Raw genomic sequence first — 27,700 nt, forward strand, 5'->3', positions numbered from 1 at the left:
ACCTCTCTCCTGGGCAGGATGGCAGCCAGGCAGGGAGAATCCCAATTCTGCAGAGACAGCAGCTCAGCCCTCTCCTCTGAGGACCTGGAGGGAAGTACAAGGCAGGGGAGGGTGGCTGTCATGTCTTCGTGATGGCCTTTTCAAACATGATCCTTGGGGGGTCCAAAGAGCACCAAGCCCAGAATCAGAGACCTGGGTTCCAGCCCTATCAACCTCAGAAGATAGGCAGATCAAGGAGCCTCGTCCTCCAGTGAGCTGTGTGTGTGGCAGAGCCAGGAAAGCTGCAGAAGTGCCTGGAAAGGCAGAGAGCTGTGTAGAGGTATGGTGAGACCATGACATGGAGGTCAGGCAGGCAGCAGAGACCAGGGCACCAGCTACTAAGTGTGTGATCACTGAGGGCTGCCCTCAAGCCTAGGAACTTCAGCCCCCTCTTGCCCCTTAACCTGGCAAGTGGTACTAATGTCCTCCCTGAGGCTGAGTCCAGTGACACCTTGCTTTGAGGAATTCCTGCTCATCCCACTGGTATTCCTCATCTGTCAGACGATCCAGCCTTCTCTTTCTGCTCAGGCTAAAAGGAAAACTTCCAGCCTCTTCTGAGAGCTTTTCAAGGCCACAGCCACAGCAGGTGCTGGTTCCCTTGCCTGAGAATAAGGCTTCGCGCCTGCATAAGTGTGAGACAGAATTCCCACTGGATCAGCCTGACTTTCCAGCTTCTCTCTGCTGCAGCCCAGCGCCATCCCCCCCGCCTCCCTGTCCCCTCCTACAGATCAGCAGAGCTGAGCCTACCTGACCTGATTTTGCCAATAGAAATATGCTGGGTGCTCATAGCCTGGGAAACTTGGAAATGTCTCCAGAGTGATCTAGATTTAGCTAGAAGTGGCTGATGGCTGTTCCCAGCCACAGTGTGTGCCCTTTGTCTAGAGCCAACTGCTAGGGAGAAAGCATTTCCAGCCACCATGTCACAAACCATCAGTCACACAGAATGTGTCCAGTAAATTTTTATTAATGATAATTAAAGGATCGGCATTTGGGGCATGATTGTCATGTCCATTGATTAAGGCAGATTCCAGATCATCCCCATAATATCACTCTCTCTTCATTCTTTGGGTGTAATAGAAAGGGCAGCAGTCACCAGCACACTGGAAATTTGACATGATGCTCAGGAGAGTGTCAAGTACCTGTGACAGCCACCCGACGGTCCTAGGTAAGGCTGTGATTGCAGGGGGCAGCTGTTGTTTCTGCATGTAGTCCAGGGATCTGTCACTGAGCCCACCTGCCTCAGCTGCAGAATGACCACATGACCTGGTTCTGTTCAATCAAGGAACCCCATCTCACCACAGCTGCAGTGATTGGGCTGAGAGGTGTCCATGTGATGAGCAGGGCCAATCAGAATCCTTTCCTCAGATTTGAGGATTTGACATTTGGGGAGTGGGGGGCTCTGTCTTCCTTTTGTCTCAGCAACCATTATGAGAGAGACCAGGTGCTGCTGACTGCCGTCTTAGCCATGGCAAAGGGAGACGCTGTCTGTGGCAGCAGAAAAAGCAGTCAACATGTGAGTCAAAGCCAAGACAAGGGAGAGAAGGAGAGAGGGGAGGACCAGCCCTTGGGTTGCTGTTGGAGTCCTGGGGACAGGCTGTGTCCTTGAGCTGACCTCCCATGGAAGACAGCCCAGGCCTGTCCACTTCTTCAGCTAGTCTGAGATGGTTTCTTTACTGGCATCCAAGAATCCTCAGTGTCTAAGGGCAGAGCGGAGTGAAGCAGTGGAGTGCCCAGGACTTGGGCATTGGGTGGTGGGTGTCTGCGTCATGGGCCAGGGGCGTCAGGGATACTTGAGGAAAGGTTCAAGTCCACCTAAAAAGGGACACACCCAAACCCAGGGAGTGGTTCAAGGTCTAGCTGGCATCAGAACTCAGAGCAAGGAACCTTGTCCGAGGGTGGAGGCTGCAGCCCAGTACCCACATGGTCCCCATCTCCCTCCAGACAAGATGTACAGCCACCACAAACTGTTGCCAGAGTGCAGAGTGACATGCAGGTCAGATTCTCACTGCTCCAGAGTCTAGGTATGGCTGAGTCCCCAGGGCCAGGCCTCAGGGCCCTGCAGGGCCGAGCCAAGACTGGCAGCTATGGCCAGGACGTGGCATGATGGCCAGCTGTGAGTGTATTCCGGCAGACATGCCCCTTGGCTGGGGCTGAACACGCAGACTGCCAGGGGTCGGGGCAGCCAGGTCTGGGGCAGGCTTTGATGGATGGAATGACTCAGGACACAGCTACCAGGAGGTCTCTCTGCCACTTGTTCAACAGCTTCTTTGCACCAGATACATTGTATATGTTACTCATTTAAGACAAAGAGGTCTCCCTGACCCGATCAGACTGATGCCAAGACCTTCCACAATGCTGCCCTGAGTGGGCGTGTGAGAGGCAGGGCTCGTGGGTTGCTGCCCAGGACACAGGTGATAACCAGATCACCCTTCCCTGCATCTCCTCCTGTCCTGACTCCAACTCTGCTAGAAGCACTGCCCACCCAGCCTCGGTGCCCACTTATCTGACTCTGCCCCTCACCATCCAATCCCCAGCGTCCAGGCCCCAGTCCCGTCCTCCTCCCTGGGGCCCAGGAGACCATTATTTTGTCACCTAGAAGAAGCCCATTGTACTGAGGAGTTCTTTTTGTCCCAAGTCACAGGAACCAACTTGAGGTGGCTTAACATTGCTGAATCCTTTTCTGTAAGGATTCTGAGGTTTCCTGGAGCCCAGGAGTTCCAGAGAAGGACAGAAGGGAATATTCAGGGTCCTTTCTCGGGCCAGGGGTAACCTGATGTGTCACAGCATCTCTGGGTTCCATGCCACAGGTCAGCCCTAGGCTTGGGAATTCCCAGCCCTCTGCTTCACTGTTGACAAGAACAGGTGCTAAGGAAGGACTGCACTGTGTCTTTGAGCTGGAGGCTCCTGTTTTGGGGTCCTCCCAAATAATGATGACTGCAGTGGGGTGGGCGGGAGCCTTCCAGGAAATACCCAAGGCTGGGTCTAGCCAGGGGGCCAGGCAGCAGACCCTGGGCTGGACGATAGAGACAGAGGAGTCAGGGGGCTTCACTGCTGGGGAGAACCAAGGAGGAAAGCCTGCCAGGGGGGTTGCAACTAGCCTCGGCAAATCCCCATGGGCAGATTCTGACAGAGGGGGGACTGGGGGTGGGGCGGGGCTACGCTAACATCACATGTGACCCAACCACACCACCAAAGGGCGGCTCTGCGGAATGTTATGGCCTTACTTAAAGCAACCCTGGGACGGGGAAAAAATTCCAATAAGCCAAGAAACAAGAAACATCACTGTGTGGCAAAAATGTTACCCACAAAAGTGAAACAAATGTCATGAGGTGGCCTTGGAGCAGGGACCAGGACTGGCACAGAGAAGGTGGGAAGAAAATATCAGAGCGAACTGTCAGCCACAAATGAAGGAAAAGTTGAGCCAGGCATACATGGTGACTCTCTACTCTTACATCTTAGATTAGCAGCCTCCTACCCTTTGGACAGGTTGTCCTTTTAGAGAAGAGCTGTCTAATCATGTACCGTGGGATATTTATGCATCCAGCCCACACGTGTTCATTGAACACCTACAACGAGCCAAGTCCCATTCCAGGGGACAAGACAATTGTTCAGAAAACAAGATTCCTGCCCTCAGGAAACTCTTCTAGCAAAAAGTCAGGTCATCAACACACATCAGACCTAGTGGAGGTGAGCAGGGCTGGGAAGGAAGCATAGCAGAGTGGGAATAAGGAGTCCTGGGGCTGCAGTGGAGGGGACAGCCAGGGAGGCCTCCCTCAAGAGGGAACGTGGGAGCAGAAACATGAAAGAAGGAAAGTGGAGGCCAAATAAAAAATAAAGCAACTTTTGTTTGAAAATTAGTTTCCTCTTTTCAATGTACAGAATTCTGTCAAATATGTTTTTTAAGCCCTTCAGCCAATTGCCCGGGAGAAGAATGCCTTGATTGACTCTCGGCTGCTGAGCTCCCACAGCTCCCCGTGGTCTGCCCCTCCCACGGGGTATCCCCGCTTCTCAAGGAAAAGAAAATTCCTGCTAGCAGTAAATGAAAGTGCACTTTCTCCTCCCCACTGGAGAGATGGCAACAGTAGCCACCTCTCTGGACAGAAACAAACCAGCGTCACTGGGGACATAGCGTTTGGATGGGCAAATTTCCCTGGGTCATTCATTTTCAAAGAGGGAGCCCGAAATGAGGGTGAGTTTGCAGGATTGATGGGGGCTGCCCGTCTCCCTCGGGAAGTGTAAAAATATATGCACCACGGTCCTTGTGCCTTGACCACCCCCCACCCCACCCCTCCAGCAGCATCTCCCTGGGGTGGCTTGCGCCACTGGGTGGGGTGGGGGTGTTTTTCCCCTTTGCCTGTATACAGCTGGTTTTGGCTTGGCCACTGGGCTCCACCATGCCAGAGTGCATGTGGTTATCCCAAGTGGGAAGAATTTCCCAGAATGCCTTGAGAAACCTGAGACGCTGAATGGCTTTCAGGGCTTATTGATGTGGCCGGTGCAGGAAATAGCAGTACGTCAATAAATAGTTTTAGGCAGGAAACGGGGCTTAAATGGTATCCTTAAAGTTTGGGGAAAGGCACTAGGGGTTGTTGGGAGGTAGCCTTGCCAGTCAGATGAGAACCTAGAGCCAAATACCAGACTTTGAAATGGCTGCCACCAATCTGAGGCCCCTTGCTGCTTTTGGATACAAGAGGCTGAGGTTAGGGGCAGAACTGGAGGAATGGCTTGTTTCGGTTGGCAGAAAGGGCTCCTTGTTCCAGAGGAAAAGCTGGCAACCTATAACACGTGTCAAGAGGAGACACACAGGCTGGGTTTTGGTGGCCTCTGGGCCGGGCATGTTCACACCCCAGTTCCCCACCCTTCTCATGAGAATCACTGCTGGCTGGTGGATCACCAGAAGAATTCCACTGTCCTAATGAAAAAAAATCAAGGAAAAGGCTCACGACCTGCCAGTTTCTTTTAAAATAGCTGTTTTTCTGATTATAAAGAGGAACATTCACATAAAATCAGAGAAATTCAGAAATTAATAAAATGTAAAGAATAAAGATCATCCATAATTCCACTATTGAGAGACAACTCCTGTGGCATGATATTTCTCCTCCTTTTTCTTTTAAGAAAAATGTATTTATGAATGAGATTATATGGTAAATGCAATTTCAGTTTTGCTTTTTTCATTTAACATTAAATAAGCACTTTTCCCATGCTATTACAAACTTTTCTTAAACATAATTTTTTTTTTTTTTTTTTGAGACGGAGCTCACTCTGTTGCCCAGGCTGGAGTACAGTGGCATGATCTCGGCTCACTATAACATCTGTCTCTAGGTTCAAGTGATTCTCCTGCCTCAGCCTCCTGAGTAGCTAGGATTATAGATGTGTGCCACCATGCCCAGCTAATTTTTTTTGTATTTTTAGTAGGGATGGTGTTTCACCATATTGGCCAGGCTGATTTTGAGCTCCTGGCCTCAAATGATCTGCCCACCTTAGCCTCCCAAACTGCTGGGATTACAGACGTGAGCTACTGCACCTCACCGCATAAACATAATTTTTAATGGATGCATGAATCATCATTTACTTAATCATTCCCCTATTGTTTGGTGCTCAGGTTGTTAAATTTTTATGTGCATTAAGCTTATTTTTTCTAATATTTTAAATTATTTCCTTTTGACAATTACCAGAAATGCAACTACCAGATCAAATGATAAGAACTCTTAAGACTTATTTTAAGGGTTTTCAGAAAAGTCGTATCAATGTACACTGCCCGTATATAAGTGCCTGTCTCACTGCACCTTACCAGATTGACAATTATCATTTTAAGATTTTCTAATATAGATGGGAAAAAGATGTTTCATTCATTCAATTATACTGATATTGAATTAAGTTGTTTTCATATATGTATTAGCAATTTACATTTTGACATAGGATTTACCTCTTAATACCCTTTCCCCATTTGTTCATGAGGGATTTGGTACTTTTATTACAAATTTGAACACGCTGTTTGTAGAGTAAGACCATTGCCCTTTGTCACATTTATTGCATGTATTTTTCTCAGAGTATCAATTGCCTTTTAATATTTTGGTGCATTCTTCTGTTGTCTCGGTGAAGAAAGCCCCTTTCCTTCCAGAAATATGAGAAATACTCTTTCATTTTCTTTAAATTTTTGTTCCTTTTTTAAACATTTACCTCTTTATTCCATCTGGAATTTATTTTAGAGCCCAGTATAAAGTAAGACTCTAAATTATTTTCCTCCTGAAACTTAGACAGCTGTTCCTGCACTGTTGCTTGAGTGAATAATGCTTCCTTTGCCGCTGATTTGTGGTCCTCGAGGGATCATGTGATAAGCCTTTGTAGGTGCCAAATTTGTTTCTAGGCTATCTGATCTAGCTCTCCATTTCGGATGTCAGTTCTACAGCCTCTTAATGAATAAAGCTTTATTAAGGATAAGTTAAGAGTGATGAAACTCTTTCCAATGTTGTTTTGTTTTTAGTTATTGCCCTTGCTATTCGTTCAGATTACTTTTAGGGTCATTTTTTCAAGTCTTCGTTTCCCTTTCTCCCAAAAAAGTTCACACTGGGTTATGGAATACAGATTGATATTAAACTTGTGAATTATTTCAAAGAGAATTACTGTCTTTACAATGCTGTCTTCCCAGTAAGGAATTGTATACGTTTCTTCACTTGTTGAAGACATTCTCTTAAATCTTTCAGTTTTGTTTGGCAATTTTCTTTATAGAATTCTTACATATTTCTTAATAATGACACTTAAGTATTTTATTGCTTTATTAAATGAGCTTTGTGCATTAGAATCCCACTAGTTAATTATGTCATAAAAGAAAGCTGTTGGTTTTGTATATTAATTTTGTATGTAAATATTCTTAATAATTAGTCACTAAACTCTCTTGTTAATGATAATCTTTATTAAAGGCTTCTCTTTATATTTTATATAAAATATAAATTATATTTTCCATATATATAATCAAATCATTTTATCTCTTCCCTTCTAAGGATCATAGGTGTTGCTGCTTTTTTTAATCAAGCCCATTGAAGTTATACATTAGATTTATAGATTTCCTGATACTAAGTCATCTACGCCTTCCTAGGATAAAAATCTACTTGTTTATAATGGATCTGTTTGTTAGTATTTCACTTGGGACTTATACATCTATTCACATTAGCAAGATTAGCCTGTAGACTTTTTTATTTGTGACTAATTTTTTGAAAGCTTGAATGAACTTACCTATAAAAATCTTAAGGTTAGGATTTCCTTATAAAAGTAACTCTTTCATAACTTTCATTTTAGTTTATGATTTTTTTAGTTTATTCTGAGTCATTCTATTTTGGCACATGTTGGTGATACTTATTTTTTTAAGAATCACCTATTTCATTTTTTCAAAATTATCAACATAGTTATAAATAACTTTTATTACACTTTTTAATCTACTTCCTATCTGTTTTCATATCTAATTTTATTTCTGTTTCTTCTTTCTTGATTTTATATATGATTTCCTTTCTCTCTTTCCTAAGTAATTAATTTGGGGGTTTTATCTGTATTATGGCCTTATATTTCCTTAGCTGTTGTTGGTTTTCTAATTTTTTGAGTTAAGTGTTTGAATCAACATTGTCTGGTAGAAGCATAATGTGATCTATGTGTGTAATTTTAAATTTTATAGTATGTGTTCTTTAACCCAATGTATACAAAATTTCATAGGTAGTTAACATTTTTCAAATATAAGACATTTTACATTCTTGTTTTCATACTAAGCCTTTGAAAAGTAATATCTGTTTTACACTTCCAGCCCATATCAGTCAGGATAGCCACGTTTCAAGTGCTCGATATATTGTCACGTGTGACTAGTGGCTACCATATTGGATAACATTGGTTTAGATGATATATTTTCTTCTATTATTCAATGGCCAAAATACTTAAGACTATAAATTGACCTTTCATTATAGCTTTGGCCACATCCCACAAGTTTTTATAGTTATTTCCTGGGTAACCTAATACAGGTATTGTATATTTGACTATATCTTTATTTCATTTTTCTTTAGAAGAATACCTTTTAAGTATTCAAGGAGTTGGCTATTTTTTAACTGTTATTGTTAATTCTTAGACTCAGCATGCAACCTGTACAATTTCTGTTTTGAAATTTACACTGAGATCACAGCTTACTATGAGGCTTGTTTTGATTTACTCTTATTAATTATATTATTTAAATCACCTAAGTCATTTGTTTTTTATTCATTTAATCAGCCATAGAATGATAGTGGTTTCATTTCCTGATACAATTCCTCCTTTCTGGTTTTTTTCCTTATGTTTCTTTTTTTTTTTTTTATGTTTCAATAGCTTCAGGTATATTCAAATCTATGCTATGAAGTCTATACGATTTTGTGTTATCTCTTTATTATGGATTGTATTTTTATCTATATATGAAACTTTATAATTTTATTTAATAATTGTTATCTTAAAAATACTTCCCTTTTACTACTACTTTATTTTCATTTTCCCAGTGATTTTTACCCATTTATTTATGTTTTATATCTTGTTTTCAGTTCTGCTAGTGGTTATTAGTGTTTACTTATAGCATTTTAAAGGCATACTTTTGTTTTATTTCCTCTGATACCCAAACTTAAGAAAGAAGTGATAACATGTGAATCCTCACGGCCGAAATTAGGGAATGCCGTGTGCGTCACAGTCTTCTCCCCCCGCCCACCGGTAGTTACCAGTCTCTGATAATTGAATCTTGGCCTATTAAGTCACTACGACTACATTTTATTAAATTACATTTTAAAATTAAATATCTTCTCTTCGCAAGATGATTTCTGGCTTTTGATTCCACTATATAACCAAAATTATAGACTTATTTTGACTTAACTTCATAAGTCTACCTGGTTTTAGTTTCAGTTTTCCCTTCTGTTTCTTCTAAACCATTATTTCCTCAGAGTTAAATCATAAATTTTGTTGGCCACAACATGTTATTTATTATTTATTTTTTTCTTAGAGATAGAGCCTCACTCTGTCACCCAAGCTGGAGTGCGGTGGCACGATGTCAGCTCACTACAACCTCCACCTCCCAGGTTCAGGCAATTCTCCCGCCTTAGCCTCCTGAGTAGCTGGGGCCACAGGTGGACATTGCCATGCACAGCTAATTTATTTTGTATTTTAGTAGAGACGGGGTTTCACCGTGTTGCCCAAGCTGGTCTCAAACTCCTGAGTTCAGGCAATCTACCCTCCTAAGCCTCCCAAAGGGCTAGGATTACAGGCATGAGCCATCACACCTAGTCCACTTATTATTATTTTTAATTGTAGTTTTAAAATAACATAAAATATACCATTTCCATCATTTCTAAGCGTACGGCTCAATAGTGTATAGTTACATTCTTGTGCAACCAGTCTGCCAAACTTTTTCATCTTGCAAAACTGAAACTCTCTGCCTATTAAACAACCCCCATGTCCCTCTCTCCCCAGCTCCGTGCAACCACCATTCTTCTGCCTGTATCTATGTATGAGTTTGACTACTTTAGATACCTGCGTAAGTGAAATCATGCTGTACTGTCTTTTTGTGACTGGCTTATTTCACTTTGCATAATGTCCCAAGGGTTCATTCATGTTGCAGCATATGTCAGAATTTCTTGTCATTTTTAAGGCTGAATAATATTCCACTGTATGTGTATACCACGTATTGTTGATCCTCTCATCTGTGGGTGGATGCCAGGGTTGCTCCCACCTCTTGTCAATAATGCTACTTACCAAAATCTCTTTGAAATCCTGCTTTCAGTTGCTCTGGATATATACCCAGAAGTGGAATTACTGGATCACATAGTAATTCTATTTTTAATTTTTGAAGAATCGCCATACTTTTTTTTTTTTTTTTTCTGAGATGGAGTCTCACTCTGTCCCCCAGGCTGGGATGCAGTGGTGTGATCTCAGCTCACTGCAACCTCCACTTCCCAGGATCAAGTGATTCTCCTGCTTCAGCCTCCCAGGTAGCTTGGATTACAGGTGCCTGCCACCACACCCAGCTAATTTTTTGTATTTTTAGTACAGATAAGGTTTCACCATATTGGCCAGACTGTTCTCGAATTCCTGACCTCAAGTGTTCCACCTGCCTCGGCCTCCCAAAGTGCTGGGATTATACGTGTGAGCCACTGCGCCCGGCCAGCCATACTATTTGTCCTAGCAACTGCAGCACTGAATTTTTTAAGATAAGTATGTAGGAGTGATTTGTTTTCGACACTTGCTTATGTAAAATGTCTTTCTCTTGCTTTCACTTATAGATAGGTATGTTCTTTTCCCCTGAAACTCATGAAGACATTGCCTCCCTGTCTCTGAATTTTTAACCTCAAATAAATAAGACCAACCAGATTTTTGTTCCTTTGTAAGAACACTGTGTCTTTTGTTCCTTCATAGCTGTTTTTAAATTTTTCTTTTTCTGCAAAACTAAAAAAGAAAATTCAGTGGGGGCAACATAGTGAGACCTTGTCTCTACAAAATATTTAAAAGTTAGCCGGCATAGTGGTATATTCCTGTAGTCCCAGATACTCAGGAAGCTGAGGTGGAGGGATCACTTGAGCCTAGGAGGTCAAGGCCGCAGTGAGTCTTAATCACGCCACTGCACTGCAGCCTGGGCAACAAAGTGAGACCCCGTCTCAAAAATAAAAGAAAATTCTTCCACTAAGTAAAAATGGGGCAGGGCAGGAGACTTCCGGAACACTGTGAACACTTTTTTATCTAAAGAGTCAACTCGTTTTTATTATTATTTATTTTCAGAGGGAAAGTTTATTTCTCTGCTCTCTTTGTTCTGTGTATCCTGCTATTCTTTTTGAAAACTTCTCTAATGCACAGACTAGATGGCCACTGCCTATCTTCTCTGTCATTTTTCTTTCTGTTTCTAGTCTATTTATCTTTGTATTCAGCTTTCTGGTCTATTTGTCTATTCTGCTCTCCAGGTGGTTTCCAAGTGCATATTCTGCATTGCTTTGTCTGCAGTACCCATCTTGTCCTTTACTGCCTCCAATTCATTTTGATCTTGCTGTTGGATTTCTATTTTCCATTGGCTCTCTCCTATCCCAGGGCCTGTCTCACACTTCATTTCAGCCTGAGAGTTGCTTAGCTAATCACAATCCCTTCCTTCGAATGCCTTTTCACACGTCATAGAATCTATATTGTCGTTCTCCTTACATACAAGCCCCCTTTATGCACTTGAATTTTTCATTTCATTTTTCTATGGTTGATTGGCATTAACATTTTCAGAGGTAGACATTCCTTTAAGTCTTCACAATACTGCTCCCCTCTTCTGCTAGGCAGGATTTTTGTGTGATGCCGTGTTGCTCTGCGCCTCCCTCAATCCTGAATGAGGTTGGTGTTGTCTGGTCTTTTGTGTTTGCTGTGTGCATCAGCCATGGGCTAGCTCAGTGTCTTCTGAGGCAGAGTCTCCCTCTCAGACCTAAAGCTGGAGGGTGACTTCATGAACTCATCTCAAATCCAGTTTCCAACACTTAGCAGGCGTCCAATCTCCTAGTAACCTTTGCTAGCCTAAAACAGAATGCTTCTTAATGCCATGGATTATCAGGAAGAAACTGAGTCAAGCTCTAGTTCTTTGATCAGATGCAATCCATTTTTTTTTTTTTTTTTGAGATGGAGTCTTGCTCTGTTGCCTGGCTGGAGTGCAATGATGCCATCTTGGCTCACTGCAACCTCTCCTCTGGGTTCAAGTGATTCTCCTGCCTCAGCCTCCCAAGTAGCTGGGACTACAGGCATGCACCACCATGCCTAGCCAATTTTTGTATTTTTAGTAGAGACAGGGTTTCACCATGTTGGCCAGGATGGTCTTGATCTCTTGATCTTGTGATCCGCCCACCTCAGCCTCCCAACGTGCTGGGATTACAAGCGTGAGCTACAGTGCGCAGCAAATTCATTTTTTAAAACTTCAGTTCCTCATACGCACTGCCCCCAAGCGTTTTCCTGCCCCAGAGGGCTTTGCCTGATAGTGCCATCCTTCGAAGGACACAGCATATCACCCAGTCTGTCCCTGCACTGGCCTGAATCTCCAAGGCCTGGAGTCAGGGTGGTGCGGATGGAGCTGCCTTAATACACAGGCACACGGTTTTGCTGGCACTGACAGATCCTGTCTACCAGCCAGAGACAGACAGAGGAAGGGGCTGATGCCTCAAGCTACCCCTTGCTTTTGGTCTTCTGGGTCACGGGGCCAAGCTTCTCTGGACAACAACAGTTTGTTGGTGATAGCACTTTAGTTAATGATGTTACCTCCTGTGTCTGGGGGATGTCTGCTGGGGAACTGTTATCTTCTTTCTCAGTGTTACTGTGGGACTTTGTTCTTTGATGTGTGTCTTCATGGGTATTTTTAGGGAATATGAGGAAATGAAAGCTGGGGATTGACAGAAGGGCACCGTTTTAACACCCAGGTTAGCATTTGATAAAGGCCTAGAGTTGTGGTTCCCAGCCATGGTTGCACATTAGAATCAGCTGGGGAGCTGTCAGAAATTACCAGTGTCTCAGCCCCACCCTGACCAGTTACACAAGACTTTCTGGGGTGGAGTCCCAGCATCAACTGCCTCAGAGATCCCCCAGGTGACTCCAGTGTACAACCAGGACAAGGGCATTTAGCGCAGAGAAGGGGCTTAAGTTTTCATTCAAGTTCTAGTACTGTGTGGCCTTAGTCAAGTCTTTTAATCTCTTTGTGCCTCAGTTTTCCCCATTTTAAAATGAGAATGATAATGCCCACTCTTGCTTAGATCACGAAGATAAACAAAGGTTCATGAGAATGAAACCACCAAAAGACTTCTGACTTCAAGACCAGTAGTACAGGGCCCTTTGCAGGCCCCAGGATGGCAGGCAAAGTCATTCATTCATTCGCAGAGACTCTGAACACTCGGGACCCCCCGTGAAGGCTGCCTGCTCTAGGCTCTGGACTAGGGAGAAGAGAGAAAGCTGTCAAAGATGCTGGGTACCCACTACTTGCGGGGTCCCTGGAGTCCCTTGTGGTCCCTTTTCACCCTGGATGAAAGACAAACAGCAAAGCCCTACAGTCATAGCCAGGTGGACACTTCAATGAGAGAGAAGTAGGGAGGCAGGAGGCCTGAGGGGTCAGTACGAGGCCCACGAGGTCTGCAGGCATGGGTGGATTTCCAAGGGACAATGTGGACAAATGGCCTTGTGGAAAGGGGGGACTTGGAGAGTGACTAAGAATGTGGGCTCTGATGCACTGCTTTCCAATTTAAAAACACCGTAAGAAAACAAAAACAAAACAAAAACGGGTAGCTGCGGGATGGTGGGTATGTTGCTTGCTTCATGTAGTAACCTTTTCACTGCCTGTACGCATCCCATTGCATCATGTTGTATACCTTAAATATACACAATAACAGTTTTTGAAAATTAAAAAAAAACATAAGGAGAAAAAAATGTTTGGTCTCCAGAGCAGGTTGACCTCAGTTCGAATCCCAGCCCTGCCATTGCCTCACAGTCACGGGCAAGTCACACAACTTCTCTATCCTCAGATTCTCCATCTATAAAATGGGGCAATAATAGGACCCGTCTTATAGGACTATCATGATAACTATATCAAATACTATAATTAACAGCCTTGGCTCAGTGTCTGGCTCACAAATAGCAGCTGCTGCTGTTATTGTTTTGCATATTATAGATATAGATATTAAAATAGTTATAGATATGCACACAACTATATACTTTTTTGTAACTGATGTAACTCACGTCATCATAAGCAGCGCCCTAGGCTCATCAAAGGCTGGCCTTGCAGGGCTTCTCAGCCAGGCCCTGACCTGCCACCTGAGGAGACCAAGGCCCACCCTTTAGATGGCATCTTCATCACTCACAAGGGACAGATGTTAACCAAGTGCTCTCAGAGGGCCTTCCATCTCTGGAGATGCTGAGATTCTGGTGTCGAGGACACTCGGTTGAAGTCAGCATTGGTGAGAGGGACTGGGCTGGAGGAATGGTCTAGGTCACATTCTGCCCCCTGTGTTTGTGTGTTCTATTCTGGTGGCACAGTCACCCAAACCAGTAATCTTGGCATCATCTTGGGGTCTTCCCTTTCTATCACCCTTTACAACCCACTACTTAGCAAGTACTGTTGACCTTCACAATGTCTCTTGTGCCACTCCTGTATTTGTCAGCTATTGCTGCTGAACAACCAACCATAAAAATCTCAGGCTCGGCACGGTGGCTCATGCCTGTAACCCCAGCACTTTGGGAGGCTGAGGCAGGAGAATCGCTTGAACCCCGGAGGCGGAGGTTCCAGTGAACCAAGATCATGCCATTGCACTCCAGCCTGGGCAACAAGAGCAAAACTCTGTCTCCAAAAAAAAAAAAAATCTCAGTGGCACACAGCGCTCAGCATGCATTTAGATGATGTGTGTGCAGGTTGGTTGGGATTCACCTGATCTAGGCTAGACTTAAGCAAGGCCCTGGCGCACATGTTGCTCATCTTCTCCCTGGGACCATCGGGCAGCCCAGAGAGGGTCTTCTTAGGATGATGGAAGAAACATGAGCACAAACATAAATATTTAAGGCCTCACATCAGCATTGGCACACCGTCACTTCTGCCTCATTATATTGGTCAAAGCAAGACGTATGGCCAAAACCAAAGACAAGAGGTAGGGGAAATGTATTTCTGAATATTATTTAAGCTACTCCAGATTCTTAACTTTTGGCTGTCAGAGCATTGAGGTTTTTATTTCATCCTGCCTGGACTCCTGCAGTGGCCGCCTGCTTGACGTCCACACCTTAGCTGTATTAACCTTTCTGTTGATCACTGGTATGACTGTGGCACTTCATGACCCCATCCCCAGAATCTTCCCTGGTGACTGTCCCATGGAACCCAGCTCCTTGGCTTTTTATACATTCTTCTGTATCACAGTGATGAGTGAATATGTCTTATCTTAGCTCCTAGTGCGGTGCCTGGCACACAATGGGAGAATAATGTTTTTAAGGAGGATGAATGAATGAATGAATGAATACTTCTAGTTTTCCTACTGTCCTCTAGGCCCCTCGAGGTTGGGGCTGTAGCTGCGTAGTGCAGTGCTGGGGCACTAACCCACATGGGCCTCTGTTGCCATTGCTGACGATGTGCGGGTGGGCAGTGTTCGGGTTACCCCCAGCCCACACTACAGAGGCATGATTTGGGGACTAGCAAAGAAAGATGGCTTAGCCACAGAAAGTGAAGTGCTCAGTCTGGGGAGGGTGTCGTCTCCCCTTCTACCTCATCCTCCCACACCCACATTGCTGTCAGTGAAGGAAGGACCTGCAGCAAATCTGGGCAACGCCCAGAGGCAAGGATGCTAAGAGGTATTGTGGCCACAGGTCAGGGTGGTCCTGGCCACAGAGAGTGCAATCACACACCCCCATCCTCATTTAAAACCTGGGGTTTGCCTGCTGCCCAGGAGCAGCCCCGAGACAACAGGTGCTCTGCACAGCAGGGTGGCACCCGGGCCCCTCCCCAGCCCCGGGAGGCTGACATGGTCTCTCGTGCCTCCACAGAAAGACTTCACAGTGCGTGAGGAGCTGCAGCAACAGGACGTGGAGCGCTGGCTGGGCTTTATCACCTTCCTGTGCGAGGTCTTCGGCACCATGCGCAGCAGCACAGGCGAGCCCTTCCGCGTGCTCGTGTGCCCCATCTACACCTGCCTCAGGGAGGTAAGAGACCCGCCACCTGTGCCCCCTGCACAGCCGGACAGCACTGGGGCTGGAATGCATCTGGATACCCAGGCAAAACTGTGAGGGTGGGGTCACTTAGAAAGGGACCCATCTGGGCTGTGTGGTGGCTCACACCTGTAATCCCAGCACTTTGTGAGGCCGAGGCAGGTGGATCACCTGAGACCAGGAGTTCCAGACCAGCCTGGCCAACATGGTGAAACCCCAACTCACCTAAAAATACAAAAATTAGCCAGGTGTGGTGGCGGGCACCTGTAATCCCAGCTATTTGGGAGGCTGAATCTGGAGAATCGCTTGAACCTGGGAGGCAGAAGTTGCAGTGAACCGAGATCGCACCATTGCACTCCAACCTGGGTGACACAGTGAGAGTCCTTCTCTAAAAAAAAAGAAAGGGACCCATCCTTCGGCAAAGAGATGTGCAACAGCAGGGCTTCTGGTCCCCGAAGCTAGGTCTTTCTCTGTTGGGTTTACATTAAAGGGAACTAGCACCCCTTCCCCAGGAAGTGTTATGAACTCAGCTTCAATCATTCCCAACCTGGAGCACTGGCTGCAGCGGGGAGGCCTAGGATAAGTGTTGCCTCCATGAGCGCTCTTGGGATTGGACTGGATTGGTTTGCCACTGGATTATTTATTCTACAAAAACATATTTTCCTCTAAATTTCATCTGAAAAAGAAAGAAGTAAGAATGACCAAGGAACTTTTGAGAAGCAAGAATTCAGCGGTTGCTTGCACTGCCGGATATTGTAACTCACTATCTCCACCCCTCGGCTGCTGTCAGGGGAGGGAATTGAAAGGGGGCAAAGTGGAAGCTGGAAGGGGAGTGGGGCCACTGAGGCTGTGGTTGGTGGCTTGGAAGACAGCCTTAGAGTGAGGGCAAAGAGCATGTTTAGGTTCTAGCTGTATTTCTGAGTTAGACCCAGCAGGACTGGCTGATGTGAGATGGAGGGAAGGAACATGGGCTCCCTGTTTACCAGCTTGGTGGCCCCATTTTCTGAGACGGAGGATGCTGGATGAAAAACAGAATGGAGATGAAAAGCAGGGGTCAGCTCTGCTTGAGTCGCTGTTAGCTGTCCCCAGGGGGCTGCCCAGGGGTTGGCCAGGTGGAAGGGTCTGGAGATCCTGAAGAGGTCACGTGTGGAGGTAGGGGATGGAGGATTGTGTGGAGTATTGATATGAACCTGGTACTCAAAGCTGGGGACTGGATGGAAGCAGGCAGGAAGAGAGTGTAGATGGAGGGGCAGAGGAGGGGGCGTGTAAGAACCCTGGCAATGGCCCTTCACTGGGACCTGGCCCAGCCCCACACCTCCCCATGCCATCCCTCCCCTCCCACCGCTGGCGGGCCTCTGCAGGGGCTACAGGGACACAAGGAGAAACCTCCTGAGAATCAAAGGGCCAGGACAGAAAAGTGTCCTGGGTTTGGCAACAAGCAGGTCATGGGCCTTGGGTGTCAGCAGAGGTGAGGACAGCAGTGTGGACAAGTCTTTCCAGAAGTTTCTCTGTGAATGGCAGCAGGGAAGGGGAGCTGTGGGGTCAAGGGGCATCTTTGTGTTTTTGAAAGAAAGATGACAATAGAGCAATTTAAGAGAAGGGAGGGAGTGTATCTGTCAGCGTTCTGAAGCATCCATGTTTAGAACAATAGCATGCTTATTCCAGACTAGCTCAGAGCACACAGCTCTCTCTTGGGTGCTGTGCAAACCCGTGAGCCTCTGCCACTCCGTGTACCCAAAACACACATCTTAACAAATGCACTTGAAATCAGATTTGTTCCACAGATTCAGACAATGGCCTCTTCTGACTTTATTTCACTCTCAAAAAGTCTTGAGCAAAGAATGCAGCTCCGCGCGGGCTGGCAGCTCTGCTCTTTGCACCCTTTGGAAAGACTTGAAGGCAGCCTTGCGGAGGCTAGGAGCAGGCCTGCATGGCCTCTTGGGTCCTCCCATCCTTGCCTGCATTGCCCTGTGCCCTGGACGACCCACCTCGAGACAAGGAGCAGAGCTGTTCTAGGGCAGTGACCTGAATTGCCCCAACACGTTCACTCTGCGTGATCTGGATACCTCCTGGTGTTGTCGTCACCTGCTCCTCCGAGCGGGAGGCAGGGCTGTGGCCGAGCGCTGGCCCTGGCTGCTGGGACACTTTTAACACCGCCTGAGGTAGTGCAAACCTTCTGGTGTGAGATCCGGAAGGTGCCAGGAGATGTGTGCCGGCAAGAACAAAGAGCCACGCCTAGCGCACACTCGTGGGATGCATTCAACTTTTTGGGCCAGTTTGATGAACAGACCCATGCATGCTCATGGTAAACTTGAAGAGTAAATAAATCACCTATGGCCTTCTCCAGTTTGTAAAAGAAGAGGGCAGAGCCCCATGTACCAAACTAGCACATCATGCCTAGGGCCAGGCTGCACCCCGTTGGGGAGCATTTACCTGCTCTGAGCTTCAGCTTCCTCATCTGCAAAGGGAGCTCATGCTGCTTTCTCCACAAGCTGCAGGGAGGGTGGCGAGGCGTGGAGAGAGAGCCAAGTGCACTAAGGACAATGAGGTCAGAGGATGGGAGGAAGTGCCCAAGGTACAGCAGCTGGCAGACTAGGTGTCACCTAGGCTGATGGGGCCTAGGGACTGAGCACATGCCTAATCTTAAAGGGACTCGTGAGCTGAGTGCTCTGCCCAGGGACACATAGCTGGTTCATGCCACAGCTAGCCTGGCACTCCTGAACTCCAGGTAGGGCTCTTTTCAGGAGGAATTGTGGCTTCCCTAAAACAGGGCCTTAAGAAAAGATGGGGGACTTAAAGGCAGCACTAGGGATCTTATCGATCCCTGTGAACAGCCTGTTACCTTTCCCAGCTCCCTGGGGACTCCTGAATTCTGCAGGTCATTTGCTGCCTCCCTGGCCTTAGCGCGCACACACTCATACCCATCACACACTGACCTACATCCCTAAAGCAGGTTGAGCCAACTCATGGAAGTTTCCAGAGCCAAAGGCACTGCTGCAGCCTCCTCCATGCTGGAAAAGCTTAGGCTTTCCCCCTGGGGTCATGCAGATGTCTGACCCCAAATCCATAGCACCCACTTTGCCCAGAGATCCCCCCAATTCCCAGAACCACCCCCAGGCCCATATTTCCAGCTGCCCACCATGCCTGTCCAGGTCATACCTCAGACCCCTCCAACAGGATGTGGCCGGAGCTGCACCCCAAAGCCCCCCTGCTCCATGCAGCTCTGCCGTGGGCCCCCGCGCACCCTGCCTGCCTCCCTGCAGCCAGGCAGCAGTCCCAGCACCCACCCGCTTGCCTTTCCTCAGTCACGTCGCTCACTCCATCCCCTGCTTCTGCACCCCAGGGCTCCGCTGCTGCGCTTCCCTTGCTGCTCCTGAGCCACACACAAACACATAGCCCATCTCTGAGTGAAGGGTCTCGCTGAGAACAAACCTAAGGGACAGATGCAAAGTCCTCACTTTCCAGCCCGTCTGGAGGACCTCGTGCTCATAGAGCGCCCTTCATTCTGTGGTCCAAGCTCACGCGGTCCCCACGCTCCTTTAGATCAAGCATGTGCTTAGCAAGTTACTTAAGCTTGAAACCTTGGAGTCATCTCTGCCTCTCCATCTTCCTGTCCCTGACACTTCTTCCTAGGCCCAACTTAAAGTCACCTTTTCTGTGGAGCCCCTCTCACCCTGGTCCCCCCTCAGCACACTGACAGCTTCCTCCCAAGGGCCAGGGAAGCGCCCTCCGTCCTTACCGCTCCATCCTTACCCCAGCCTCTTCACATTACTTGTAGTAGTGTTCAGTGATGGTGACAGCACACCTCACTGCATGGACGCCGCCATCTAAACCAAGTGCCTCATGTGTTCCTTTCTCTTTTAACTCAGTACTCTAAAGGTGATCATCTCCATTTTTCAAGGAGAGCAGAGAGGGCAGGCAACTTGCTGAGGGCCACACAGCCACCAAGTGGTAGAATCGACACCGGAATCCAGATCTGACCGCCCCATTTCGCGGCCTTGTAGGCAGAGCAGGGGCTACTCTGTTAGTCTTCTTGATCCGTAACTCAGCACCTATATTGCAGGAGTCCAGTAGATCTTGATGGAATTGATTCCATTTTTACCATAACTAATGTGCCAATCAGAGATCCTTCTTCCAGGGACGAAGAAGAATTTTCAACTTGTGCTATTATGGTTTAAGGGCAAATCGTTTCTGCCAAGGTGGTTTTCAAAGTGATTGAAGATTATTGGTCATCTGTAGCTGCATGAGTCTCCTTGCCCTGCTATTTACAACTCGTATTTGCTTAGCAAGCTCTTTTTTATTTTTTAAATATTTTTAAATTTATATTTTTAATTTTACTGTGGTAGGGATACTGAACATGAGATCTGCCCTCTTCATAGGTTTCTAAGGGTACAACACAGTATTGTATGCATAGCCATAATGTTGTACAGCAGATCTCTACAACATATGCTGCTTACGTAACTGAACCTCTCACCCATTGATTGGTGATTCCCCATCTGTACCTCCCCCTAGCCTCTGGCAACCACTATTTGTGGCTTCTTTGAATTTGACTATTTTAAATACCTCATGTAAATGGAGTGATTCGGTATCTGTTCTTCCGTGACTGGCTTATTTCATCTAGTAATGTCATCAGAGTTCATCCATGTTGTTGTATACTGCAGTTTCCTTCTTTGCAAAGGCTGGATAGTATTCCATCGTAGGTATATACCACTTTAAAATGTTTTTTCTTGGTATGTAATAGTTTCACATATTTATGGGGTACGTGTGATATTTTGTTGCATGCATAGAATGTATAATGATCAGGTCAGGGAATTTAGGATATCCATCACCTCGAGTGTTTACCATTTCTATGTCTTAGGAACATTTCAAGTCCTCTCTTCTAGCTATTTTGAAATATACAATACACTGTTGTTAACTATAGTCACCCTGCTCTTCTATCAAACATCAGAACTGATTCCTTCTAACTGTATGTTTGTACCCATTAACCAACCACTCTTCATCTCCCCACCCCCCACTCCCAACACACACATACGTTGTTTTATCCATTTACCTGTTGATGGACATTTGTGTTGTTTCCATATCTCGGCTTATTGTGGCTAGAGCCGCGATGAGCATGAGAGTACTGATGTCTCTTCAGAATCCTGATTTCAGCTCTTTTGGATAAATACTCAGAAGCGAAATTGCTGGATCATATGGCAGCTCTATTTTTAAGTTTTTGATGAACCTCCATACTGTTTTCCACAGCAGATGCACCATTTTGCATTTCTACCGACAGTGTACAGGGTTCTAATTTCTCTACATCTTTACCAGCTTGTTTTTTGTTTTCTTGCTAACAGCCATTCTAACAGGTATGTGGTGATATCTCATTGTAGCTTAATTAATTTGCATTTCCCCAATGGTGAATGACATTGAGCATCTTTTCAGAGACCTGCTGGCCATTTTCCATGTCTTCTTTGAAGAAAGGTCTGTTCCAATCCTTAGCCTATTTTTAAATTGAGTTATTAGGTTTTTTTGCCATTGAGTTTTACGAGTTCCTTATACATTTTGGACATTAATTATTTATCAGATGTGTGGTTTTCAAATATTTTCACCTATTCCATACTTTGTCTCTCACTCTGCTGATTATTTCCTGTGCTGTGCAGAAGTTTTTTTAGTTTGATGCAATCCCACTTGCCTATTTTTGCTTTTCTTGCCTGTGCTTTTGGAGTCATATCTTAAAAAAAAAAAAAAAAAAAAAAAAAAAAAAGTGCCCAGACCAACGTGAAGATGCTTTTTCTTTGTTTTCTTCTAGTAGTTTTACAGTTTCAGGTGTTATATTTAAGTCTTCAATCCATTTTGAGTTGATTTTTGTATATGATATGAAATGAGAGTATAATTTCTTATTCGTGTGGATATCCAGTCTTCCAAACACCATTTATTGAAGAGACTGTCTTTTCCCCATTGCGTGTTCTTAGCACCTTTGTTGACGATCAGTTGACTGTAAATGTGTGGATTTATTTCTCAACTCTCTATATCTGTTTTCTTACCAGTACCATACTGTTTTGATAGTTGTAGCTTTGGGATATATTTTGAAATTAGGAAGCGTGATTGCCTCCAGTTTTGTTTTTCTTTGCTCAAGATTGCTTTGGCAATTTTCCAAGTGAAACTTCTAAGTGAATCTCAGAATTGTTTTCTATATTTCTATTTTTAAAATGCCCCTGGGATTTTGATAGAATTGCATTGAATCTGCAGATTGCTTTGAATAGTGTGAACATTTTCACAATATTAAATCTTCCAATCCAAGATCAGAAGCAACACAAGGATGCCCACTCTTCCCACTTCTATTCACCATAGTACTGGAAATCCTAGCCAGAGTAATTAGACAAAAAAAAGGAAATAGAAAGCATCCAAATCTGAAAGGATGACATAAAACTGTCTCTGTTTGTAGATGACATGATCTTGTATATAGAAAATCCTAAAGACTACACACACACAAAAAAAAAACTATTATAACTAATAAATGAATACAGTAAATTTGCAGAAAACAAAGTCAACCTACAAAAATCCTTTCTATTTCTGTACACTATCTGAAAAGAAAGTTAGGAAAACAATCTTACAATAGCATCAAAAAGAAATACTTAGCAATAGACTTAACCAAAGAAGTAAAAAAACTTGTACACTGAAAACTATAACATATTATTTTAAGACATGAAAAAAGACAGAAACAAACAGGAAAACATCCCGTGAGCATTTTATAATAGTATTCTAAGGTCCCCTTGCTCCTGCCCAGGTCCTCAGCCTGTGACTGTGAGAGCTGCAGACACAGGAGGGGTGCAATTATTGTTTATGGCCTGAGTGAAGGGTGTCATCTCCCCATCTCAGCTGGTATTTCTGAGCCAACCTGACAGGCTGTGGGGCTGGCTTATCTAGAGCATTCATTCCCTGACCCTACAACGCTCTCCGGCCCCTCCACCTCTCCATGCCTCTGTGACCCTGTGGTGTTGTTCTGAGGCTCTTCTAGGGTATCACTGAATGTCTCTCTCTGAGACCCTTACTTTAAGAGCTTTGTCAAAAATTCCTCTGGCAGGCGAATTTTACTTTATTTTTTTGAGATGGAGTTTCACTCTTGTCTCCCAAGCTGGGGTACAGTGGCACAATCTCAGCTCACTGCAACCTCCTCCTGAGTTCAAGCGATTCTCCTGCCTCAGCTTCCCAAGTTACTAGGATTACAGGCACACACCACCATACCCAGCTTATTTAAAAGTAGTTTTAGTAGAGACGGGGTTTCACCATGTTGATCAGGCTGGTCTCAAACTCCTGACCTCAGGTGATGCGCCTGGCCAGCCTCCCAAAGTGCTGAGATTACAGGTGTGAGCCACCGCACCCGACCAAGCAGGAGAATTTTTCAACAAAGTTCCATGCGCCTGTTTCCCTCCACTTCCTCTCATCCTCTCTCTCCCAAACATCCCAGTTTTCTTCCCCCCATCCAATCCCCCCAGCTCATTCCTACCCAGAATTCCAATCTTCCTGTCTTCTTTGGAGTCCGGCAGCTATAGCCAGAGGTCAGGGGTGGAGTAAAGGAAGAAGGCAGGGTGATTTCTGCCAGAAATCTCCCATCTCTCTGTACCCACCTCCTGATCCCCACCAATCTCTCCCTCTGGTTGGACCCCTGGCTCTCCTCCCCTCCAGGCCCCAGAAATCCCATCTGCCCCTCCCTGCCTTTTCCAAAGGAAGGGCAGGGAGAGGGCAAGTGCCTCTGAGGGGTGTCTCTGAGAGGCACCCCCAAGGGACACAACTGGCTAGGCTCCTGGAGGAGGCGGGCAGGCCCAGGCCGGGCAAGAGAAGACAGAGGCCAGCCAGTTAGCCTTCTCAGGAAATGAAATTGCTCCGTGCAACAATGAGAGAACCACTGCGTGAGTGTGCATTCAATTGCTCACAATGTTTTGGCTCCGGGGGAAATCTGACCTCGGAAAAGGCTGTGATGAGGCGGGTGTGGGTGGAGAGCCTCTGCTGTTTCACAGAGCTCTGAGAGTCAAGCAATACATTCTACAGAGGCACCTTTCCTCGGGGACCATTCCTCCCTTCCCAAGGGCAGGGCATTCAGCTGCCCGGCAGGGGCCAGGGCAGGACCCACTTTGGCCAGAAGTGACCGAGAAAGTCTGTGCCCTGGGGGTAACAATAAACTGACAGGGAGCAGAGATTTGCTGGCTGGATCCCTGGGGAATTATCTTCAACCCGGCACCTCGAGAAGCTTTTCCATTACAAATTCTCAGACCCTTTCTTCAGCCAATTAAACCAAACTTCCTGAAAATGGGGTTTGCTGGGCAGGGATATGTAAGCTTTCCAAATGATTCTAACGTGCCAAGGTTAAATAACATAGTCTCGGCATTCTAGGTGCATTCAGGGAGCAGCCACCCACCAGCCAAAAACCCTTGGGGTAGGGGAGCAGCCTTAGGAGCCAGAGAGACCTGAGTTTGAATCCCAGCTGTGCCACTTCCTAGCCATGGGATTTTAACCTAATTCTTCCATCTTTCAAAACCTTGATTTTCTTATCTGCAGCATAGAAATAACAAGAATAATACTCACCCCGTGACTTTGTTTTAAGGCTTAATATAAGCCAGGTCTTTCTGTAAAGCCAGTGGCATATGACAGCCTCTCAGGAAACTGTCAGTTTGTGTGTTGCAAACCATGTTCTAGGCATTGCTCAAGAGAAGAATCGCAGCACAGTCAGCCCCAGAATGTGACGTCCATTCTCCCAGCTGGGCATCCAGGGCCTCCATAAACAAACACAATCCCTCTCTCTAGCCAAACTGCTCCACTTGCATTTCCATAGGTGGCCTTGCGTTCCGCCCACCGTGAGGACAATCTTCCTCCTCTTCTTGCCTGGCTCTTGCCCACCTTCAGGGCCAGGCTCACTTCCCACCTCCTCCCCACCCTGCCTGGATTCTTTCCTCTTACAATATCCTATAGAACTCATGTCCACACAGGGCTATCAGCGTCTGTCTCCAGATACGCTCTTTGCCAGGTGGCTGTGTTAATGCCTCCTGACCCTTTCTTGGTTGCTTTTAAATCACTTCAGTCTTTCATTGCTGCCTGGGGGCAGCCTAGCTCTCATCTGTCATGTTGCTCTGGAGTCTGTGCTCATTCAACAAGCAGTGATTCCGTTTGACACAGTGCTGCTTATTGAACTTCGATGTTTTTCCTAGTAGTACCAGAAGGAGGGATATAGGTTGTGATCTTTCCACAAAGGACTTGCAATCCTCCTGAAATTAAGCAGCCATGAACACTTATGATGGACTGTGAGCTGGGTAAATGTAGGGAAATGGAATGGGGGGGCACCGGCGACAAAGGGCAGGGGAGCTGGGGCTTAAGGGAAGGTGGATTGTGGATAGGCGTGGGGGAAATGGGGAAAGCCTCCAGGAAGGAGCCTTTGAGCCGAGGTGTGGGGGCCAGAATAAGCATGGCCCATCTGGGTGGTGAGGAGAGGGCCCGATGAGTGAGCCACGCTCTCACCAGAGGTGTTCTACCGAATGCAGGATGACTCTCAAGAACCTCTGAAAGGCTTTAAGCCACCAAGCAACGCCATGGAAGGAACAAAGGAGCATTTCTTTATTCATTCAACAAACAATGAGAAAAATGCTCCTTCCTTATTAAACTGGAAAGTCTCCTGGACACATTTCTTGCTTGAAATGTGCTGAGATAACAAAGTCAACTCAGTCTGGAGCAGTCCCTAGCCAGAGGAGCCCACGGCTAACTCGGTGCCCAGCGGAGTGCAGCGCTGTGCAGTGCTCCAGCAGAGCGCGGGCAGGAGAGAATGTGCAAGCCCAGATGGAGGAGGAGGTGAGGAGCCAGAGGGCCGCCTCAAAGGGCATCGCGGCAGAGAGCAACTCCCACCTCCTGGTTGCCTTTAAATTTGTTCTAACCGTCAAACAAAAAGACTTAGCAGGAAGTGAAGGGCTAGAGTGAAGCTTGAAAAATCAGGAGAACCTTTCTCCATGAACAGTTTATTCCAACCCTAATCTTAGGCACAGACCCCGCCTGGAATGTTCTCTGAGAATGTAGCCTTCCTAGGGCAGGTACCCAGCCCCTGGGTACCGGCTTAGCCTCAGAGTCCCTGCAGGGCCAGCAGCTGCTGCTATGAATACCCCAGCTTAAGCGGCCATTCCTGTAACTCCCTCCCAGTTCTGTCCCCTCCAGAGCTTTCATGCCCCTTTTCTGCTCAGCACAGCCTGTGAAGTTAACTCAGAAGGGTGACGCCGACCTGCCCAGATCCCCACGCCCCAAACATACACACATAAACACACAGAAGCAGCCCCATCTGAAGCTGCCCGGATCCTTGACCTCCTCAAGATAGAATTGGAGTCTCCCACCCACCCCACCTCCACTCCCGACCCTCTCCCCAGCCCCCACCCTTTTCGTGTTCTGCTTCCTTAGCCAGACTCTGCAAACTGAAATGTGAAATTTGAAGCCAGTGTTCCCCTTAGCAACCATGGTAACACAGGATCTGATAGAGAGCCTAGAGTTATAAAAATACCAGCTTCCACCAGACACTGGTTTCCAAAGGGAAACCAGTCTCCAAGCCAGAACCATTTTTAAACAGTCTTAAAACTCAAGAGATTTCTAAACCGATCTCAACATGGCTCAGGAGGACATCTCTTGAATCCTGTTTTGGAAGGTGGCGTGGGTGCAGGCTTTGGGTATTTTCTGTAAAATATAGAGATTCAGAATGCATGTGCTCACCAGCCTTATGAAGGGTATAGAGCAGGAGCTGTTTTTCCTAATAAACATCAACTATTTGGCATTTTTTCATAGTTAGATTGAGCTGCCCTACTGATCTCCAGTGAAACCTTCCTTCCAGTTCCCTCACTGGGAGTCCCCACCTCCATCCATCCTCCTAATTAGGGAGAGAGAATGATTTTGCCTATCTCCCCTTGCTTGAAAACAATTTAAATTCACAAAGCCATTTTCCAGCCAGAATTCTACTTTAAGGGAGATGTAGGGAGGTAAGAGGTGGTGGTGCCAAAACTTTTCTGCTCAGGACCAGCAAGAAACGTCCTGTCTCCCAGTCCCCAGTCCTTTCTCTCCCGAGGGATATTCCCTTGGGCATGGGCTCAGCAAAAGCTGTAAATCCCTGGTCTCTGCGCTCCCTGCAGAGGGCACCGGCCTGGCGAGTCGGGGCAGTGGGGGCAGTAGGGGGACTCTCCCCAGAGCAGGGCGCCTCCGGGGCTCCCAGCTTCCAGCCCCGCCTTCACAGCTCTGGGCGGCTTGCCCTCCCACCTCCTTCCCCCGCCTGCTCCTTCTTTTTCCTCTTATCTCCTGGGGCCATGCCTTGTAATTTTGAAAAATCTTCTGACTTGGTAATTAATGTCTGAACTTCAAGAGGCCCCTGCTATCTGCAGAGCTGAGCTGAAGGTGGGAGGGGACCAGCAGCTGCTGAGGCCTGGAGGAGGGAGGGGTGTGCAGATTTTTTTTTTCTAAGCTGTTGAATGGATGGGACTGTGGAGGATAGAATCATACCTTGCTGGAGTTGTGGGTACAAGATATATATGTACACAGGCACAAGCATCCATCTCGATTTTTTAATCCTTTGGTTAAAATCACACAGTAGGATGTCCTGCTCACACACCCTCACCTTTCCTTGGCAGTATCCCAGCAGGTGGATGGCAGCAAACACAAGGGGAGCCAGGCTAAAGGACTTTCTGAGTGCAGGTCAGGTAGGAGGATTCGCTGACGGGGAGGGAGAGAGACTTACACATTTCAGAGATCATAAACCAGGCACTGTGAGGTAAAAAGTGGCCATCAGTTACTCCAGATAACTCAGAAGTCAAAAAACAAGGCTGCCTGTTTCCCACCTGCAGGGAGGATGGAGGCGACTCTGTGGACGCCTTGGTGCCCCCAACCTTCACACCTCCCAGAGTGTGCCCCTACCTTCCCATCCTCTCTGCCTCCCAGAGTGTGCCCCCACCCTGCCCAGCCTCTGTGTCTCCCAGAGTGTGCCCCCACCCTGCCC

General features: G+C 46.5%; 1 protein-coding gene across 9 annotated transcripts in view; it reads left to right on the forward strand.

Moving 5' to 3' along the window:
* Nucleotides 1-27,700, forward strand: part of CTIF (cap binding complex dependent translation initiation factor) — a 323,679-nt gene that overhangs the window by 260,992 nt on the left and 34,987 nt on the right. For all 9 annotated transcript variants that reach the window (XM_032259411.1, XM_032259409.1, XM_032259415.1 and 6 more), the window contains one exon: nucleotides 15,550-15,705. In XM_032259411.1, coding sequence (XP_032115302.1) covers nucleotides 15,550-15,705 — 156 coding nt within the window. The remainder of the gene's footprint in view (nucleotides 1-15,549; nucleotides 15,706-27,700) is intronic.

This window comes from Sapajus apella, unplaced genomic scaffold, assembly GCF_009761245.1.
Source record: "Sapajus apella isolate SASKATOON/1434 unplaced genomic scaffold, GSC_monkey_1.0 scaffold109, whole genome shotgun sequence".
Classification (NCBI taxonomy): Eukaryota; Metazoa; Chordata; class Mammalia; order Primates; family Cebidae; genus Sapajus; species Sapajus apella.